This window comes from Siphateles boraxobius, unplaced genomic scaffold, assembly GCF_051911475.1.
Source record: "Siphateles boraxobius isolate OS27281-9 unplaced genomic scaffold, OSU_SipBor_1 1, whole genome shotgun sequence".
Classification (NCBI taxonomy): Eukaryota; Metazoa; Chordata; class Actinopteri; order Cypriniformes; family Leuciscidae; genus Siphateles; species Siphateles boraxobius.
Window position 1 is genome coordinate 32,628,775 of NW_027508699.1, and position 22,123 is coordinate 32,650,897.

Sequence of the window (22,123 nt, forward strand, 5' to 3'; positions counted from 1 at the left end):
CGTTTCTCTGTATTTGTCTTTCAGCCTTTTACCCTAGGCATATATTCTTCTAAAGAGAATGGAGAAAACATGAATTAAACCACAACTCAAGTTGACAGTTTGATTTTTGTCATCAGTTATTTATTGCAGTGTTGTGGTTTTAGCCCTTTCTGAAAATGTCTTGAGGCTCTTGAGGTTTCAGTCCACCTGAGATAACGTTGTTGCACATTATTTTTCACAGGTTTGAACAAACAAAAACACTTAAAATGAATTTCACCTCTTAACTATTTCACAGTTTGAAATTGAAAGGCGATGTCTCTCCACATTGTTGAAAGTAAACCTTGCAGCATTATCCCATTTCATATCAGTAATCCAGCAAAGGCTCACGAAGCAAACTTACTGAGTTCTGTCGCCAGGACCGAGATGTTGTGCCATTTGGAAGTTTCTCTGTCCAGAGCCTGCAGTGTGCTGATGGTCCCATTGTTGGAATCAATGTTAAACAGCCTCTCCAGGTCTGTGTGGCGATCAATGGTGTATCTGAAACAAGAATGACGGTAATGAATGCAAGACAATGGATCTCTGATTATGCCCAGGCACAGGGACGGAACATCCTCAGTGTTTTAAAGTGCTGTAAACATGGCCCAGGAAGTGAATACGGGTACATCACACACCCCTAATCAAGGGCCCAGAACAGTGCCTGTGCAGGCAGCCAAAATAAATCAGCCAAGACTAGTTTAATTTTCCTTCAAACGGCAGGATGTATTTGATTTGACATCTCTATTAGAGAACAAATTTGAGCTAGTCAAAGGCATTGATGTTAGTTACATGCCGAGCACAACAAACATTGTACCTCTGCTTTTTAACACCACAGCTACAAACTACCCTGCTGAAAAGACCAGAAATTGAATTTCCATGCTGGTCCAGAAAAACAAATAGTATTTTAAAATACTTAAAAATACTTTAAAAAAAATTATTCACCATCTTGGAAGTTTTTTGGTCAACACTTTATTTAATGGTCGCCTTTAGACATTAGTCAAGTAATATTTCACATACAGTACATGTCAACTAACTCTCATTGGAGTATTATTAGAGTATAAAAAGACAGTCTGCTTAATAACTGCGAACACTTTATTGCGATGGTCCCCCAACAGACATTGTACTGACTATAAGTAACTTTGCAAGTACATATCAAGCTATTCTACTAACCCTACCCTTATCCCTAACAGTTTACTAATACTCAACTACAACACTACTGAAAGTTAGTTGACATGCAGGTGCAACGTGACATATAGTCAACAGAATGTCTAAAGTAACCATATAATAAAATAACCATTTTATGTGCTGTTGTTTTACAGCTTTGAATCACATAGGATGTAATTTGCCTTTTTGACAGTGTTCAACAGAAAATTATTATTTCATGCCAACATGGGAACATTTTTACAAAGTTATTAAGCACAAAATAATTGTGGAAAATGCATTTGGCTTATTTTTAGTTCATGAAATCCAATTGAATCAGCCACACCCACATGAGGTTGAACTTGAATTGGAATGGTAGGAAGTGAAGTTTCTTGAACTGCAACTCAAATAAATGCATTAAGTAATTGCATCATACAAATTATACTTATTTTTATACCTGTTGAATTCAAATTAAGTTCAAATTCAGAAATTGATTTGCAATTTTGAATGATGCACAACGTTAATTTGTTCAAGTATGTATGTTTACAAGTCAGTTTTTTTAGTAAACATCCTTCAACTTTGCACACACAACCACTGTAGTTTTTACCCATTCTTCTTTTAAAAACTGCTCAATCTCAGTCAGGTTGCATGGAGATCATGAGTGGAAGTCCACCCATAAATGTTTGGGCCACTCCAGGCAACTAAAACATTTTCTTTTTTCCCCCCCTTTGACTTTCTGCTTCGGGTCATTGTCTTGCTGGAAAACAAATCTTCTCCTGCAGGTGTTTTGCAGACCCCATCAGATTTTCCTCCAGGACTTATGCATGTTTTGCTGCATTCATTTTACCCTCACAAGCCTTGCAGGACCTGCCGCAGAGAAGCGATATGCCCCTCAGCATGATGCTGCCACCACCATGATTCACAGTGGGGATGAGTTTCTGCTGATGCTCAGTGACTAGCTTACGCCAGACGTGGCGTTTATTTTAATGGCCAAAAAGCTCAATTTTAGTCTCATCAGATCAGAGATCCTTATTCCAGCTGGCTTCAAAGTCTCCCACATGCCTTCTGTATAGCCAAAATGTCATATGACAGCTTTTTAGCAGTGGCTTTCTCTTTGCCACTCTCCTATAAAGCTCTGACTGGTGAAGAACAGTTGTCGATCGTCTTTCCAATCTGAGGCACTGCCGCTTTTAATCTTTTTCAGTATTTCCTTCTTCCACGATCTCTCATTGTTTGAGGACGTCCTCCTCTTGGTAGATTTACAGCTGTGCTACTCTCTTTCCATTTCTTAATTATTGATTTTAACTGTACTCCAGGGGACATCGAAAGTCTTCTTGAAATCATCCCCTGCCTTGTGCTTTTCAATTACTTTTTGCGTTGTGTGTTGTAATGGTGTAAGTTACGCCACAACGACACAATGTTACACCTTAAAGATGGATGTGTATTTATACCACAGATAATTTAATAACCTCTGACTACACACAGATGATTTCAGATTACTTCAAAAACCAGTTAACTATGTCAGTGATTATTCATTCATTCATTCATTCATTTACTTATTTGGAGTGTATCATATTAAGGGTACTGAATACTTATGAAATTATATTCTAAATTATTTTAGATTACATTGATTACATCTTGTTGCAACACCAGCACAGTAGCATTCAAAACCTGAAGACCAGCAATGCTGTTTATCCCAGCAGAATAGTGGTACCCCAGTGCCAGTTACTGCTAATTTTTATGTAATCAGTTATGTGTTATGCGATGAATAGGCAGCTGTGACGAAAACCTTGCAACTAGCAACTATCAATTATCCTTAACTGCATATTGCGTGTTTTGAATTTTGAAGTGGCTCGTTTGAAAGAGCCTGAATGCTAATCACTCTGTTGATCCCCTGCCTTTTGTTTTCATGAAATAAGAAAAGGAAATCTTTCCTATTAAACTCATTTATCAATGTCAGCTTACATATTCTGCTGACATTTAAATATGCAACTGAGTGTGACGTGCATGAGTAAGCCAGAAGGACAGGCTTTTCAGACAATCGCTCATAGTGTGCATGCGGACAGGAGACGAAAGACAAGACGCACTCTTTCACATCAACTTTGTGACTTTCTGAAAGTCTGAATTCAGAAAGGGAGGGGAGGAGAGATAAAACAGCGCCTGTATTCATCTTGCCAAACTTCCGGAGGGAAATCACCAACTGAGGCCCCATGAATAATTTGCTTTTCCCTCGCCTTTACACACATACACACCAGCACGCTTGGGAACATGTTGATGGATTGGATTTAACCAAGCACAAAAAATCTGATCAACAACTAAAATGTGGAAGGTAAAGATGTGTTCTGCTTTTATGCCATAATGAACCTCATGTTCAGATGCTTTGGGAAGCATTTTTCTTGGTGGCATTTTGCTGTTTACCCCCAAGTGTTGGATGTTAGGTTTTGTTTGAATGTTGCACCTCTGATTTGTGTCTAAGGTGAGTGAAAAGAGCCACTTGTTTGTTAGATTCATATTCAAAGGCATTTAAGAGTCCCTCTGTTCAAATATCTACTGGACCATTAAATTGCCTGTTATACTGGCTAAGATTATCTGTTGACAGAAGCCTCCTTATTAGCTAAATAAGCCTTTGGATGGTAATGAAACTAATATAATGAGTGCGACAGAAAACAAGTGCATCACAAAGCTAGTATGAGCATCAGATTCACAAACATCAAAACATTAAAGGGGTCATATCATGCAGAATCGAGTCATCGTGCGAGTCATCGTGCATATCATGCTTAATCTTTAATATGTAAGTGTTTTTTTTTTGTTGTTGTTGTTTTTAAAGAAGCACATTTCAGAAACTCTAAATGTATGAAGTAATATTGATTACTAATAATATTTGAAATAAAGATAATACTGTTTAGTGTTTAACATTTGTGTTCATAACCAGTCTTGTATTCTAAAATATATTGTGCTTATTTTTATTTACATCATATTTATATTATATGGTGTAAATTAATAAATAATTATTAAGAATGTCAAATAAAAATAATATTTGAGTTTTTTTAAGCTTGAAATACACGGTAATTATATTACATATTATGTACATATTATATATATTTTTAAGTCCAGTTATGTTGCATAATGTATGAAATAATAAGCCAACATGTGATCACTATTTTTGGTTTCAGCCAAGAATTTTCCTTTGGGTGAATCACTAGACGTCACGCAGAATGCGGCAACATGATCGTCTTTGTTTGAAAGTTAATGATGCCTAATGGGTGAAAATTCTGGTAATGGACCCTTTTCACAGACCGTGATGATACATTTCCACAGATTCCACATTGTAACCTAGACAAGTATTTTTATATTTTCATGTTTTAAAAACATGTAGGCCTATATACATTTATAACACTATATACTTTGCATTACATGACCTTGACATTAAATTACAGAAAACTATTTAATGCTGCTGTGTGAGTGTTTCTAACACAACGTCTGAGGGAGTGACTGCAATTTGATCTTTCTCCCTTCTGACCAGCGTAATCAATCTCTCAATATTTATTTTTCCTCCTTTCGAAACTCATATAAACTCAATCATGATTTATTTATTTTTTTGGAGCAAATGGTAAAACAAAAATGATATTTCTTATAGTTTCCATTCACCACTATAGGTATTAGATATACATTTACCAAACTATGACTTATGAGAACCCCAGAAATGTGAAAAGAGTAGTAGCATTAAAATCATGTATTTCTAATGGGCCAATGAGAAGGTGAAAATGGTAGTGACCCCTTTTACATTTATACATATTAATTTTTTCATTATTATTATTTTTTTTTATTAGTTGGGTAAGGGTTTGTGATGTTTGTAAAAACCAACTAATAGTTACTCACTTGACCAAGTGATTGATTATATCAGGGTCCCGAGCTGACACCGTGCCAAGTGAGCTGCCGGCCGGGGTGTCTTCGTCCACCTCAAAAATGTACAGAGCCCGACTGAAGAGCGGAGGTTCGTCCACATCCGTGACAGTGATTCGCACCATCGCCGTGTCGCTGAAAGGCCCCAGGTGCTCAAAGCGTCGATCTATATGCGTGTTGGTCACCTGTACCCGTAGTGAGTATAACCTCTTACTCTCGTAATCTAGTTGCTGAATGGGAGAAAGGTTAAAAGAAGAAATATAAGATGTTAAGCCATTCTTCATGCCCTTGTCTGAATAAAGGAAGGCTTATACTTCTCTGATCGGTTACAGCTCAGGTCTATTCGGTCACAGATTTACGTCATTCTCTAGCAATGTCCTAAACTTTTCCAAATCTAAAGCTCGTTTTTGGAAACGTTCATTGAAGTGTGCTTATCACTATCCCCTTTCTTTAACGTTGAATGTCTTTTTTTTATAAAGGCAGGGTATCGTGCTTTAATGCAGCCTTTTAATTATGAAACGATTAAAGACTCAAGGTGCGATCTTTTACCTTTCGCCCATTCAGGTCTTCTTCAGTAGCTATCTTTTATTCTAGTTTAAGCAATAAGATTTGCATAATTGCCTGAGCCTCGTCAAAGCCTGACCTGACAGAGAGTGGAAATAAGCTATAGGCAGATTTCAGCAGGCAAATAGATCCCTGCACCCAACAAAAGGAAAAAAGGGACTTTTTTGGGCTGTGAATAGAATTAAGCACCTTTGTAAAGTTGATAGGACACGAAGGCTTCGATTTAGGGGATTACTTTCTAAGCACTTTGCTTCGTATGGGCGCGTGCACGCGTATGAAAGAATGAGAAAATGAGAATGAGGGAAAGACCGTGGCATGGTGCAGATTTTATTTCTAACTGGCGACTTACAGTTCATGTTTAAAACTTTAGATACAGGGCCTGTTTACCTTCTTTACTGTTATCACTCCTTCCTGGCTGGTGCCGTCTGTGATGATATTGAACACATCTTGCCCGTCACCATCTAGGATGGTGAACCACATCTCGGCGTTCTCCCCCACATCTGCGTCGTACGCTTTGATCCGGCCCACCGATGATCCGATTTCGGCCGACTCTGGAGTGGAGAGATGGTAGGTACCTGGAAAAGGACAGCAAAATAAATCAATTGAGTAAACAGTCAGGTGTTTGTACAAACTCTTTGTTCTCGAGCGGGGTGCTTCAGCGTGCATTTGTCTATTTGTTTATCCTTCTCTCGGGGGAAAAGCAGTGGTTCCTCTCAGTGGTTATTCTTTAATAGAATTTCGGCTCCGATGAGCCATTGGAGAAAGTTCTTTTTAAACCCAGTTTGTAGAAACTGTTTCTGATGTGGCTCTTGTATTGGATTTGAGACTGTGGCGAAGAGAGAGGGATTATCACCCCAAATGAAGCTTCCGCTGTGCTCTCTCTCTCTCTCTCTCTCTCTCTCTCTCTCTCTCTCTCTCTCTCTCTCTCTCTCTCTCTCTCTCTCTCTCTATCTCTACACATCTCTCTGTTTTCTAGTTTCTATCCTCCTTTCTCTATCCCCCCAATCCCCCATGCCCCATCCCCCCATCCTCCATCCACCCTTCTCTCTCTCACTCTAAAAGCTTCTCTCTGTGGAGATTTTGATCTGGGTTCATATTGTGACTCATCCTGGTCAGTAGGAGAAATGGACCCCAAGCATTTCTATGATAATTCAACTGAACCACAGCGTACATGCTTGCGGTTCTTATGAAATATCACTTGCGGAGGAATGCGAAAAATGAACAATTCAAAAAATCAACATATGCTGATTTTTGTTGAAGTCTATTTGCAAGTCCAAGCACAATTCTGCTCATAAACACTCTGATAATCTAGACTGCATCAATTATTAATTGTTGACTGGCAATCAAACTCTTGTTCATTTGATATAAACCTGCTGGGCTTGTTATGTGCCTTTTGTTCTAGACATTTCAGTACCATTTTTCTTCCATCAAATTCCATATAATAATACATTTTATGTAATATGCATCAAAATTAGTCATAATTTAGTTTCATGTGACCCAACAATGGTCTGTTTTTGCTACGGTTTTGCTTTATTTGCAGTTGATCTCTTGTGGATTGAGCAGAAGGCTTTGCTTTTTGTGTTAGATTATTGCCATTTAGTACATGAAACTATTTTATTTAAAGATTTAGAGCAAGGGGAATGTATTCCTGTGGATCAAAAAGTAGATGATTGATAGATATATAGATAGATATATAGATAGATAGATAGATAGATAGATAGATAGATAGATAGATAGATAGATAGATAGATAGATAGATAGATAGAGTGGATATTTTGTGTTCTTACTGTGTGGGAATCGAGGAGGACTGTTGTTGACATCTATAAGGGTGATGTTGACTGTAGCGGTCCCGGAGAGACCACCCATCTGTCCAGCCATGTCCTTGGCCTGAATCACCACCTGATAGTGCTCCCGGTTCTCTCGGATCATGTTCGGAAGTGCCGTCTTTATGATGCCTGACAGAATGGATGGACACAGGTTTTAGGTGCTATCTAATGAGCTTCTCTGACTTCATTATTTATATGTTAATGTCACGCTAAAAAAGAAGGTTGGACGTGGGGGGTGGGGGACATAACCATGGAAATTAATTCCCAGCCTTGGGGTATTTGAAAGAGCGAGTTTTAATTGAATGGATGTCAATCTTCAAATTATGTTGTGATAAGGTTATTAGAAGATGAGAATAGAATGTATGTGCTTTTTATAAAAGCAACACACTTAAATTGTACCAAATCCAGTAAAGCAGATAGAAAACTATTGTATGTGAGAAAAAAATATATAATAGTATAATATATAATATATAATATAATATATATAATATATATATATATATATATATATATATATATATATATATATATATATATATATATATATATATATATATATATATAATATATAATAATATAATATACTGTATATATAATTTTTTACTTTAATACAGCAAAATACTGTATACAGTAATCAGAGTCATAATTGGAAGTAATGAGAATAGTACAATTTCAAGACAGATTGCAGTAATGGTAATTTGGGTGCTAAAATGTTGTTAATTTTCTCAAACATAAAATTCCACACAAAAAAAAATCTCAATGTTGTAAATGTTGTGTTAGTTTTCTTAAGGCGAGACACTACAGGTGAATAGGGTATTTTTTTTTAACTAGCAGATATCACCATGAAACTTTCCCAGTTGATTGCCTACATTAAGATGAGAAAAAAAATGTATTACAAGTTTTCTGTAATTTAATGTTTAAATATGCAAATTATGCATTATCTAATTAAATATGCACTAATTTCCATATATTTAAAAAAAAAATGAAATCTGAGCATTGGATAAAGCCAGGTTCAACATTATTTTTTCATTGTGTTCACATATTAGATGGGAAACAATTACAGAGGGATTTATGTATATCTACTTTTGTTATCCTGTAAATCAGAATATACTACCAATAGCCTTAAAAAATGATTTTCGCCATGTTTTTTGGAATAAAATGTATTATAAATCAGGCTAGGAATAATATATTTACAAATCTGTAAATGTCTTCATAATATAACTAGGTACAAGGCTGGAAAGTTTGGTGTATATAGGTGCTACTGAAGTGGAGATTTCGGACTTGGAGTATGAGAGAAAAGTCATTTTGAGAAAACGGGCAGATTTAGCATCAGCCAATGAGATTGCGCATTTAGAGTTAAATCCCCCCTTTTACTTTCACGATTGGTTTCTGATAAAAAAGGAAATGACCATATTTGGATCCGTCAACATTGTATAGGAGAGGGAGAGCTGTCTAATGGTGTGTGTGATGAGAGGGTGCAGATCGCGATCGCGGAGCAGCGGGATGATTTAAAACACCAACTTTTGATGAATTCATGAGAAATCTACAGACGCAAACAGACAAAGTGTAGTAAAATAAAGACCTAAATGTGTATTTCAGACTTTTTTTCACCACAAGTCTGAAAGAAGATATGTTATTGAAGACAAACATCCCGAAATCTCAAAGTTGACCAGTAAAAAAAAAGAGGTTTTTGCCTGCCGTGTCTCGCCTTAATGCAAAATATAATTCCTTTGTTGTTGTCACAATTACCAGTGAGAGTGCCCATCATTACCATCTTGGCACTCCACCCCAAACTATTGTCATTCCCTAATGAAACTACATTTCACATAACTCTCTGCCTGGACTCATCATCCCTGATTGCATCCACCTTTATCTCATTATCTTGTTTAGCTCACCCCATATACGCCTAGTTTTCTCATTCATTAATTGTGAAGTCTTGTTTAGTGTTACACTGCACTTCTGAGCACTGTTACACTGCAAATCTCTTGGTTTTTTGGATTTCTTGCCTGTTCCGTAGATTACTCTTTTGCCTGTGTTCCCTGCCTTGTAATTGTTTGGACTGATTACCCGGTGTTTATGACCTTTGCCTGTTTTCGACTACGATTGTGGATTACCCTTTCTGTCACAAACTGCTCTGAGACACGAAGGTTGAGGAACCAAATGCAGTTTATTTGAAAGGGTAATCCACAATCGTAGTAGAAAATGGGCAAAGGTCATAAACACCGGGTAATCAGTCCAAACAATAACAAGCACAACAAGACAGGGAACACGGGCAAAAGAGTAATCCACGGAACAGGCGAGTAATCCAGAAACCAGGGAGACCGCTCGGAATTGTAGTGTAACACTAAATAAGACTTTGCAGGTAATGAATGAGAAAACCAGGCTTATATGGGGTGAGCTAAACAAGATAATGAGACAAAGGTGGATGCAATCAGGGATGATGAGTCCAGGCAGAGATTTATGGGAAATGTAGTTTCATTAGGGAATGGCAAGTTCGGGGTGGAGTGCCCTCTAGTGGTAATGATGGGCACTCTCACTGGTAATCGTGACAGTTGTAGAAATATTCTGATTTAGGGTGAAATATGGCCTGGGCATTTTCTTGACATGCTTTATGCGATTCACCGACAACATGTAAGAAAATATGTATCACCTTATAAGTATTGTACCCCATCTTTTAATTATTTAAAATGATGCTTGTTATTTCATGCTCAACTTACCCGTTTCAGGTTCAACTGAGAAATATGGCTGACCCTGCAGTATGCTGTAAACCAGCTTGGCACTGTTTCCATATGCTTCATCATCTGCATCCGTGGCTGTAACTCTCATTACAAATGCACCTTGAGAGAGAGGGCAAAAGAGAATTATAGAGCGAGGTATTTCAGCTCCAAAGAGGCCCTAACATGAGTGTAAAACATGATCCCCACATCCAGTATTAAAACCTCAACCATGATGAAAGCAGTGCATCCTAAAGGTGCACCATGAACGACAAATTCCAAGTTGTAAAACTCGCTAATATCCTATATTAAGAGACCCACACCCTCCCAGCGCAGGCAATGATCAAGGCGACTGCATGATCACTCGTTCTTTCATCTTCTTTATCTCAGTGTATTTCTTATCTAAATCCTAGTCTCATAATTACTCCAGCTGCACGGTGAGATGGACATATCTTTAATTGTAGTTTTTCTTTCGCCCGCTCTCACTGGGTCATCCCATTCATTTTCCGCTCTGATGGAATCTGCTGTATGTTGCTGGCAAACGTCAGACTAATAATCTGCTCAAAGAAACATTATAATTACACCAATTAATCTATAAGTAACATGATTTTAGGGGGTTCGTTTCAGCTTGATATGGCTTTGGACAGATGTGGGAGGGGGAAAAAATAGTCTCTGATATGAAAAGCTTTTCAAAAATTTGACCATGGCCATGGTGTATAGTAATGGGAAAAAAACTCATTTCAAACCCATTTGGCTGCTTAAATTTGGCTATAGTGTGCTATTAGGGCTGTAAAATACATTTTCACAATGATTATGTAGGCAATTCACAATATATCACAAGTAATTTTGCAATATTTTACTCTTCGCCAGTATGAAAGTATTTATACAGAGAGGTATGAGTAGCTTCTCTGATTTAAACTTCAGTTACAAAAAATGGCATTAGTGTTGGTAAGTTTGATTTATTTCTGTGAATCAATTCAAAGTTGCTTTTCTTATTATGTACACTATTTTTTTTAATAATATTATGGGGATCAATATTGCAGTTTTATCTATTTTATGTAATATGGGAAATGATTGTGTTAGTGCATTTATATATATATATATATATATATATATATATATATATATATATATATATTAAACACTGTTTGTTTTACCTCTTTATTTCTTTATTAGAACATATGCAGATAAATATTGCTGTGATGTTATATTGGTACTTATACATGAAAATGTTTGCATTCATTTAGTGGAACAAAATTCATTGACTCTCTGGCCATTTCAGAACAAGCAGACCTTCAAAAACTATTTTGAATATCATCAAAAGGCTCGAAAATATATTTTTGTTGTTATATTGCCGAGCCCTTTGTGCTACTGAAAGTCTTGTAATGTTTTCACGAGTTTAGTACACCATTACCCACAATAAAATCTGATTTTGGCCTGGACTCATATATACCTAGCGACAACAGCTTTTGTCCTGCCACATGAAGGGCAAAATCACTCCTCATTCGTAGTGGCCAACAGCCGCGCTTTCCATTACAGTCACAGCTTCCTGTGAGTAGTTTCCTATGAGGTTTCGCCTTTCTCATTTGTGTACTACTGACATCTTACAGTTCTTTCTTCTGAATAGACTTTAGAGGTGACTTGCCGGCTTCTCAGTCTCACCTCTGTAGGTAAACCGAATGCACATGTTGTTTCTGCCATGGATCAGCGGCGTCCCTGGCATCAACAAGACCTCTGCCGAGTGCCATTCGCTCTCTGAACGGCTCGGAGAATACTAATGAATGCGGAAACATCTGTTGCCCTCCAATCCCATTCCGATAACACGGAGGGAAACGGAGTCTCAGACTTCATGGATGGCCAGATCTGATTAACGGCAGGCACGTTCGCAACACATGGGCGGTTTGTTCGGCTTAAACGCGAGTGCCACCGTGACCTCATGGTTTGGCAAGCAGAGACGCTCGTGAATTGGTACACAGGCGGGAGAAAGGAAGAGCTCAAGCAAAGTGTCAAACGAGCACGGTGTCCTATTTGCGTTACGGAGTGCCGGGGATGATGTAACTTTCAACCCCACGGAGAAATAAAGAAATGAAAGGGCTGCCGGAAAGAGAAGCGGAAAAAAGAAAGGTTGAGCTTCGGTTTCAAGTGCAAAAGCCTTGGGGGGAAAAAGACTGTGGTCCATTTACAAGACAGTTGTTACCAGATTTGTGTTGAATAAATAACTCTGCCCACAGTTTAACTGCTGTAACGTGACGTGGTTTTAAATGTGTGAGGGAAATAAATATCAGTAGTGACAGCAAATCTGACATGTATCATGTTCTGAAGCATCTGAATAAAACAACATTGCATGTTCTCAGCTAGTAAAACACAGGTGCTTTGAGACTCTCGACGGCAGAGACATAAAGGAGATCAGGCACTGTAATGCAAGAATCCAACTGAGAGTCCCTGGAGTGGGTCTTGCATTTGTCTGAAAGGATGACTGGTAATGTTTCACGCCTCAGGGATCCATCTTTTAACAAACACGGCTGCATTAAGATACTCTCCGATGAGACATTCAGAACTTAACAGAAAGTTGAATACCTATACACTTTAATAACACATTTTATTTTATGTTGCATTGAAAATGTCATGACAAGGATGTGACAATAGTGTTGATTGGCTGATGGCACTTCAAGAATGAATACAGTCCCAAACCCTTCACTAGTGACTATCCTGAGCTGTGACTTAAAAGGCAGCAGACAGGGAAAAATATTAGTCAATTTCATGCTTCAAAAAATATTGGGTACTGGTGAAGCATCTTCTATAATATAATGACATTTTTGTGATTTGTGACAGTATGTTGCTCGCTAACTTTTTCATTAAAATTTCATCAGACTACACGGCTACTTCTGAATGGTCACTGCAGAAAGATGTTTGTTTTGTGTTTGTTTTTTGTCCAGATTGTGTAGTTATGGCATCTACCATAACTACCATAAACCTTGAAACTTTGGTTTCAGGTGATGTTCAGGTGATTCAAAATCAAGCTCATTTTCTAGTCTGGGGTAAGCTGTGACACCTTTTCTTAAGTTGTCTATAACAAAATGTGAATAAATAATATGATAACTAATATTCCGAATTGTATGCTATTTCTCATATATCATTAGCAATTATTAGAAAGTATCTACAACATAAAGCCACAGAATGATGATCTCTCAAAGAAAGTTGGGAAAATAATGTCATGTCAAGGGGTTGAATCGTGGGGATTGATTGGTCGATTGATTGGTCGATTGATTGATTGATTGATTGATTGATTGAAACCACAGGACACAATCACAAGCATCTTTATAAGATGGACCATTTCTAAGGGGGCTTTCAGATGGGCATGTTTGCTATGGTTCGAGTCCAAATGCCCCCTGCAGCGTTGGTCTTGTTTCACATTCAACCTGATTCAGTCGAACCCTGGTGCATTTGCGTCTATCTTACGCCATCTCAAACATGCCGAAAGAATATAGAAATCATGCATGATAGAAAACGGGTGATAGGCGCGGGTCAATATATCGCCTGAAGCTGGCTTTATGCTGCTTTAACTTAATAATCGATTAAAAAGGAATTTATACTTGTATGATATTACATTGTAGCCACATTGGACCAACTGTTACACTCGTTACACAGCCTTAGGGGACTTTCACACTGGCAGTTTAGTTCGGAACGGGGCATGGTTCGCATGAAAAATCGCTAATGTGAACGCTGTCATGGGACCCAGGTGCGCACTGGGGTATCGAACTCGAGACTGCCTGGAGGAGGTGGTCTGAGTTCGGTTGCTCCCGAACCGTGCTGCGATTCACGTGTATGTGAAAACAACACGGACTCGGATGCGCACTTGTTCAGGAAGTAAAGTATCCTGCGCATGCGTTTTAGCCGATTATGATGTATTTAGTTAAATAATACACACGTAAGGGATGAAGATTTACCCTCGATACAAGCAAGAGTGAGTCTGCAGTGTATTCGCGCATAGTGCGTGCAATCAGGGCAACAAATTAATGGAAATCCACTGTCTCCTCAAAAGAGTCCATTTGCAAGCAGCGGAAAGACAGATTATGTGAAACACACACATAGTTAACCTGTGTTGTTTACTCAGCTATGAATAATAGCACCAAATCAATAAAAAAAACACAATATATTGACCCACGTCGTGTTTTCTATCATGCGCCGTGCACGTTTGCAATGACGTAAGATGCACGCAAATGCACCAGAGTTCGATAGAATCAAGTTGAGTGTGAAACCAGACCAACACTGCGGGGGGCGCTGGGAACAATCGCGCCCGGGCTCGGACCGCAGCAAACGAGCCCAGTGTAAAAGCCCCCTAAGTCTCGGCTTCAGTACCCCGATGCGCTCCCGGGTCTGCATGACAGCTTTCACATTGCAAATGTTTTATGCAAACCGTGACCCATTTCGAACTAAACTGTCAGTGTGAAAGCACCCTAAATAGATGGTGGCATGATGAAGATTGTGCTCTAGAGGGCAATACATCTCACCCACTGACACACTTTACCCCACTCTCCTCTAATTATGTTATTAATGTGTCTAAAATGTAAAATATTTAATACCTGTTTGGTAACCTTTGACACAGACATTGATTTAATACCTCTCTGGTAACCTTTGACAAAGACATTGTGTCAAGCGTTCTCAAACAGTGTTTTATGAATTGACAAACACAAACAGGTACCAGGACCACTTCAAGCTTAATTTCCTCATTTCCTAGTGATTAATATTTTATTTATTTGCCGGGTCACAATGATTAAGATCCACAATGATTATCTTATCATAGCACAAAATCTTTAATCAAAAACGGCTGCCTTGTTTTTGTCGGAACTGCAAATGAGTTTTGATTCATTCAAGATAAACCTGCGGGTTAATTTGTTGCTTCGTGAAGAGTAATTGATTTCAGCTTGCAGCATCCCAGTCATTTACTTTGATTCTCTCTGCTGCTCTTAATGAGTTTAAAATCACTGATAATTGAATGAATTCAGACGGGATATTGTAAGATCTTTAGCCCCCCCCCCCCCCCCCCCCTCAAATCACGTGAAGTTGAATGTTTGTCATAGTTTCAAATCAGCGTTGATTAAGTGGCTGAAAGAAACTTGGATTCAGTTTTGACTGCTCTGTAAGCACATATCCAGTTTGTCTGGATAATCATCAACACATCATCATTTCGAATTCTGAAACGTTTTGTAAAGCCTGTTTTTTTGTTGTTGTTTTTTTTAGTGTTCACATATAATTTTTTGCATTGGACATTTATGTGGAAGCACTTTGGCATAAACAAGATTCTTGTGCGAGTAAGTGTACGATTGCCTTTAATGATGTAGAAAATCACTTGCACCTGGATGTAAAAATCTGCATAAAAGCACTGCTTTTATAATAGTCCTCATTTGATGTATTGGTGAGTTTTGTATTTAAAGTGTGATTATATTTACATTTGTCTAGACATGTATCGTCATCATTGTATAGACAGCTTCTGATTTCATTTATAAATAAATTTGCCATTTGGTTACAGTTTTGAATAACATATCTCCACAATGTACTGATAAATGGATTCCAAGTATATAACTGCAATTCCAGTCCCAACCTGAGGGACTGTAAATATGTTACTAAAGTAAAAAATAAATAAATAAATAAATAAAAAAAAAAACATTGTAGATGCTATTATTATGTTAATGCTGTACATGTCTTTAGAAAAATGCGAAAATAATATTAACCCTATATGAGCATTGTGTACAACCCATTACAAGATGTTATGGGTTAAAGGGTTAGTTCTCCCAAAAAATGAAAGTTATCCCATAATTTACTCACCCTCAAGCCTGACTGTCTTCTCTCAGCTAAACAACCACAATCAGTTATGTAAAATAAAAATATCCTGGCTCTTCAAGCTTTAAAAATGGGAGTGAATAGTACCTGATTGTTGGATGTCCAAAAAAGCGCATCCATCCTTTATAAAAGTAATTCACACGGCTCCATGGGGTTAATAAAGTCCTTCTGAAGCCAAATTATGAATTATACAATTTTGATGTATGGGATAATTTTTTATATTTGGGTGAACTAACCCTTTAAAACTTGAGCCAGCAACTCACCAACATTCGACATCTCAGATACACTGGCCACGTAGGTGTCCTTGGCAAACTTTGGCTCGTTGTCATTGATGTCATGGATTTTGATGATGAATTCCGAGGCCCTCTCCAGATCCTGTCCAGAGGTTTTGTTGACGGCTTTTGCGCTTAGGGTGTACGACGCTTTCTCTTCCCTGTCAAGCCTCCTGGTGGCATGGATATCACCCGAGTTCTCATCAATCTCGAAAACAGTTCCGGCCCCGTCTCCGGTTAGGACATACTTCACATGTCCATCTTCCGTGTCCATGTCTGAGTGAAGCTTAAAAGAGCAAAGAGAGTTTTGTTGGAATTAACAGTTCCCTAATTAACTGTTTTCTTAGTGTGCGACTGGCAAATTGTTTGCAAATATAATCAGTCTGTCAAGGCAAAATGTTCAGGCGGTGGCCATAAACCTTGTGCAAATGGAAACAGAAATTAAACGTTTTTCTAAACGTTTTTTCTAAAAGCCGTTTCTGGCCAAAGTCAGAATGTGTTTCTTGAGCAATGTTTTTAAATGAGTCATGAATATGTGAATGGGAATTTTCTCAAAGGCCCTGGTCGGTTTAATTTTCTTTGTGGGTAAAGCTCAAAAATTTTGACTTGGACTATTTAATTCACTTCAGTATCAGTAATAGTTTCAGAATTCTTTTCCTTTTCAATAGCTAACACAGAGCGGCGAATGGCGATCTAGTCATTATCTGCAGGAGCGCAGAACTTACTGCATAGAAAGCTCTGCGTTTGACGGCATATGGCACATATCTCAGAAAACTGTCAATAGACTCCTGTACCTTCACACTGTGGAGGAAAGATATGACCTGTTTTTGTTCAGAACAGTCACAATTACACAAAACGCTCCTTCAGAGCAGAACTTTCATTTTACACCTGTCTCTTAGCAACAAGAGGAAGCCTGGCAGCCCTCTCCATTTGATTGCAGTTCCCCTTTTTTCCTGATTAGGATTTTACCTGAAGAGGCCAGCCATACAGTCCTGGACAAAATATCCAATCAGCATAGGTGCCATAAAATGTTTCATATTTAATACATGATCAATCAACACCTGGAAGAGACTGCAAAAACAGTCATTTGTTTTTGGAAGCAGCAAATAAAGAAAAAAACATCTTCCATTATAAGAGCGACATTCTAAGCATTGCACCCTACAATTTCATAATATGTCCACTTACAGTTAAATGTACACTATAATTGGAAACGATTTTAGAGTATTTTCTAACCACTGTTATCAGGATGTAGATAATTTGACACGCAACAATTAAAACCTCAATTTGGAGGTTGCTTCACTGTGAAACAAGTGTTCCTCTCCGTCCTGAAACTGAATTAGGTATCCATTCCACACACAATTGCATTAACAGCACACTTGAAAGCTGCTCAGAGAAATGGCTATCTTTTCTTTAGTAGTTTTATGTCCTGGCATAGGCAATTGTAAGGGGAAAATCTTTGTGAATGTGACTTTGCTTCATGTTTACTGCAAACAGCAGTTGCAATAAGGCATACATTAGTTATTCTAGTAACACTTTATTTTACAGTGTCCTTGTTACACATGTTACATATACTTACTTTACTAAAACCAGTTGCAAAAACCCTAAACTGAACTGCAATCTTAGTCCTAACCCGTTCAAGTAGTTAATTGGTATTGTATAATTACACTGTAACAAGGACACCTTAAAATAAAATGTAACCGTTTATTTATTTATTTTTTCATGCTAAATCCTCCCTTAGCAGTTCATTACATTAAAACAGCACAATGCAGTTTTTTTTTTTAGCTCAACTGAACAGCTTCGGAGTTATTGGAATGGTTATATAACTCTTTTCGATTTGAATGGTGGTCGTCTCGCCCAGAGTCCCACTCAGTCAGGCTTTCACTGTTAAAGTTGATTCCTGCGATTATCATGAGAACAGTTGTCAATATTTCACATAATTATCAGGACATAAATAAGCCTACACATTGTAAATAGTGTAAATGAGCGCAATTTGCAAACTATTATGATAAATTGCAATAATCATGTCTAACAACATCATAACGGACATTGTTACGAAATAATCCGACGTACATGATACACTTTATTGGTGTCATCTGGCATTTAGGCTCAGGTAAGCCTAACGCGGTAAGCTACTCTATTATTATGAAGTGCAGAGGCCGTGAGTGCAGATACGCTCTGCATGAGTTGTATTTACGACAGTAACGTTAAATACAAGTACTCTACAGCGACTCTAGGGATCGCTGTTTGACAAAAACAGAAATCCTGCATAGTGCCGCTTTAAGTCTGGTGAAGTTGCAAAGTAAAATGGAACCAAATGCCGTTACAAAGATACTCACCCTCATGTCAGTACCAACCCTTATGCTCTTTTTTTTTTGGACCTCAAGAGAAGGAACATGTTGGTCTTCTTTCATTTATTTACCTATAAATATCAATAAAGCACCATAACCGTGGTCCATTTGATTTGTGCACTATATGTTCCAAGACTTCAGAAGTCATATGATAGCTTTGTGTGGATAACAAACTGCATTTTGCTGAATTTCACTGATATTTTTCTCTTCTGGTGAACTTTTATGTTTGTGGACTGACTGATTCAATGAGGAAATGTGACTCAATAGGAAAATTCATTTGCAAATTGAAGATGTCAAGATTTTCAGTGAGTTAAAGTGCCCCTATTATGCTATTTTAAAGTTTCCTGTTGTTTTGGAGTCTCCTACAACAGCTTTACATGCATCAAAGGTCAAAAAACTGTTTAATTTTCTCATAAAAAAACATTTGCACATCAACACATTTTTAATGATCCTCAAACGACTCGTCAGATTGATCAATCTTTCTAAATCCCTCCTTTGCCCAGGCTACTCTGCTCTGATTGGCCAGACAGTTCAGTCTGTTGTGATTGGTCTACCGCGTACAACATGTGTGTCGAAATCAAAATCGAAATCTAAACACAGTAACAAACGATGACGTTGATTTTACCATATCAATCCGAGCGCGAGTCCCGATGATGAAACATTGGAAGAACTAGTCATTCATTCAACCCGAACCTACATCGGAAGGACGACTCGAGCAGGACGTTTCTCAGTGATACCCTACTCAGTTTAAGGTAGATTATGAGATGTCGCAACTGTAATTCCTCACCATCAGCATTAACAAGTGCATGTCCATCAACAAAATGATTGTACTTATCTATTTACCAAGTATTTTTTTCTAATTTATTGTCCTTGTGTCATTGTGCCCTTTTTAAGATAGAAGGCTGAGTTTCCCATTTATTTTATTTGTATGGAAAATTAACAAATGAGTCATTTGAGTACCAATTTTTTTTTTTACTTTTTTTTTTACTTTATTGGGGGTTGACTCCCTTATATAAAAAATATATATGGGTTGTGGGTGGAATATGAACCATTTTTTTCTCTTCTTTTCAACTAAAAGGTTTTTCATTAAAATGTTGCATTTGGAGTTGTATTGCCTCCCCAGTGGCTTTCTGATTGGTTCTTTTCAATTCACATCAGCATGCTGATGAGTCAATTATACAAATTTATATCAGTATGCCTACTGTTTTTTTTTTTTCTTTTCTTTTTTTATTTAATTTTATTTCATTATAACACAGACACGAAACAGAGAGGGTCATTTATTTCATCATTTTTGGTTGTCATATTTTCAGCCCCATTTTCGACCTGGTAAACGAATCCTTTAGATTGAGATTTTGTTTTAATGCTTTTGAAAGAGGAGTCTAATGTTCCACAAAGCTGCATTTATTTGATCAAAAATCAATACAAACAGTAATATTGTGAAATATTATTACAATTTAAAATAACTTTTTAGATTTTAATATATATATCAAAAATGGAATTTATTCATGTGATGGAAAAATTTAACTTTCAGCAGTCATTAACTCAGTCTTCGGTGTCACATGATCCTTCAGAAATCATTCTAATATGCTGATTTGGGACCAAAAATGGTTGTGCTGTTTAATGAAGATAGTTTAACACAACAAGAAACACAAAAAAAACTATAATAGTCCACATTACACTTCATTTATAAAACTGTCATTTTAGATGTGTGGCGAACAGGACGGCCGAGGGACGTGAGAGAACGGCGCGAGGCCGGTGGTGCGATTTCTAATGAGCAACACCTGTGAAGCACACCGGTCTCGCATCTCTCACGGAGGAGCGGAAGCATAAAGGAGGAGCGACGGACGACGTTGATGATCGAGAGAGGAACAGGTTTGTGTTTTAGTTTTTGAATTTGTGTTTTATTTTAGCCAGCAGTCGTCCGCGAGGGGCTGCTGGCGGTATTTTGGTTTGTTTGTTTTATTTTAAATAAAGTTTATTTGATTGTTCGCCGGTTCCCGCCTCCTTCTTCCCTGAAAATTGCTACAAGATGATATATTGATTTCTGGATAAGAAATGGCCATGGATTTAATTCCAAACATCTATTCACCTTATGCAAGTGTATCTGTAGGCTACTGTTTACAGAAAGATTTTTGCTTACAGTATGTCAGAATTGGCTGTCTAAAAGTGACACACATAACACAAGTTTGATTACTTTTGTAAACTCCAGTCTCAGAGTTGGCTCACACACTCTATTGATCGTTTGGATTCTCCTGGGATTATGCTGTCACTGCTGACACAGTGAGAGAAGAGATACATACACCGCTCCCTCACTAAAGTCATCTGATAGGTTGACGTCAGGCATTATGGAGCGTATCAGTTATCCATATTTTTACAGCATAACCACAGTTTAAATTACAATAATTTGTTGACACTTCAAATATCAGAAATATGTATAAAACTACAGTTTTGGCAACATGTGACAGCGTCAACATGTGTAGACCCAGATGGTAGATACAACACATTTTTCACACACTGTTGTAGTGCTATTAAAAGCTTGTTTAATACTTTTTTTTTTAAAGTGGTATTCAGCTGAAATCCAATAAATCTTGTAAAGAGCATGTACTTGACACCTGACAAATGCACTATATTAGCATATGCACAATGGATTATGTATGGATTGTTTTCTCCCTAGAAAAGACATGGCTCCAGCGTTAGAAAGTTCAGAGAAACTAATGTCAATGCTTATTGTTAAATTATAGTCAAATAATGTGGACAATTTAAGACACGTTCCCATTTTACAAGATCAACAATATGCAGGTTTGTACGCCTGAAAATTGCAAGAAAAGACCAAATATGAAATATTCTCTTTTTAAAATACATAATCTACTGAAATGCTTCAATGGACATTACATTTGCAGTCCAATCTGTGGTTGTTATGACATGGCGATGGCAAATCTCATGAATATTAATTTGACCATGCTGACGTTGTTAGGTAACCTTTCTAGACTGCCCAGTCATGCAAACGATTGATATTCATGAGGCAAACCTTCACCATAGTACATCTCATAGTTCATATCCATTGCGTGTGTTCTGGCCTTTGAGGTTCAGAATCAAAACATATGTGATCAAGCAAGGATGCATTCAATTGATCAAAAGAGCCAGTGAGTATTTTTACATCGTTACAAAAGGTGTCTACTTCAAATAAATGATGTGCCTCATCAAATATTCCTGAAAAAATATATTTTTCTTGAGCACCAAATCAGCATTTTAGTGTGATTTCTGAGGGATCATGTGACACTGAAGGCTGAATCAATACATTTATTCCTAACAGCTCTTTTAAATTGTACACATATAGTTTACAATGTTACTGTTTTACTGTATTTTGTACAGGTTTTGGAGAGAATAAGATTCTTTTTTTCAAAAACATTAACAAATATTACTGACCCCCAAACGTTTGCTTTTTTAATGCAAGAGCAGTGTATACTACTACACAATCTACAAATACAATACTGTGTGTA

General features: G+C 37.4%; 1 protein-coding gene across 2 annotated transcripts in view; it reads right to left on the reverse strand.

Moving 5' to 3' along the window:
* The window catches only part of LOC143741038 (cadherin-10-like), a 53,375-nt gene that overhangs the window by 12,618 nt on the left and 18,634 nt on the right, over positions 1-22,123 (reverse strand). For both annotated transcript variants that reach the window (XM_077233291.1, XM_077233300.1), the window contains exons 3-8: positions 16,267-16,561; positions 10,166-10,285; positions 7,410-7,577; positions 6,010-6,197; positions 5,035-5,288; positions 380-516 (exon numbers count right to left, since the gene is read on the reverse strand). In XM_077233291.1, the coding sequence (XP_077089406.1) occupies positions 380-516; positions 5,035-5,288; positions 6,010-6,197; positions 7,410-7,577; positions 10,166-10,285; positions 16,267-16,561 (1,162 nt within the window). The remainder of the gene's footprint in view (positions 1-379; positions 517-5,034; positions 5,289-6,009; positions 6,198-7,409; positions 7,578-10,165; positions 10,286-16,266; positions 16,562-22,123) is intronic.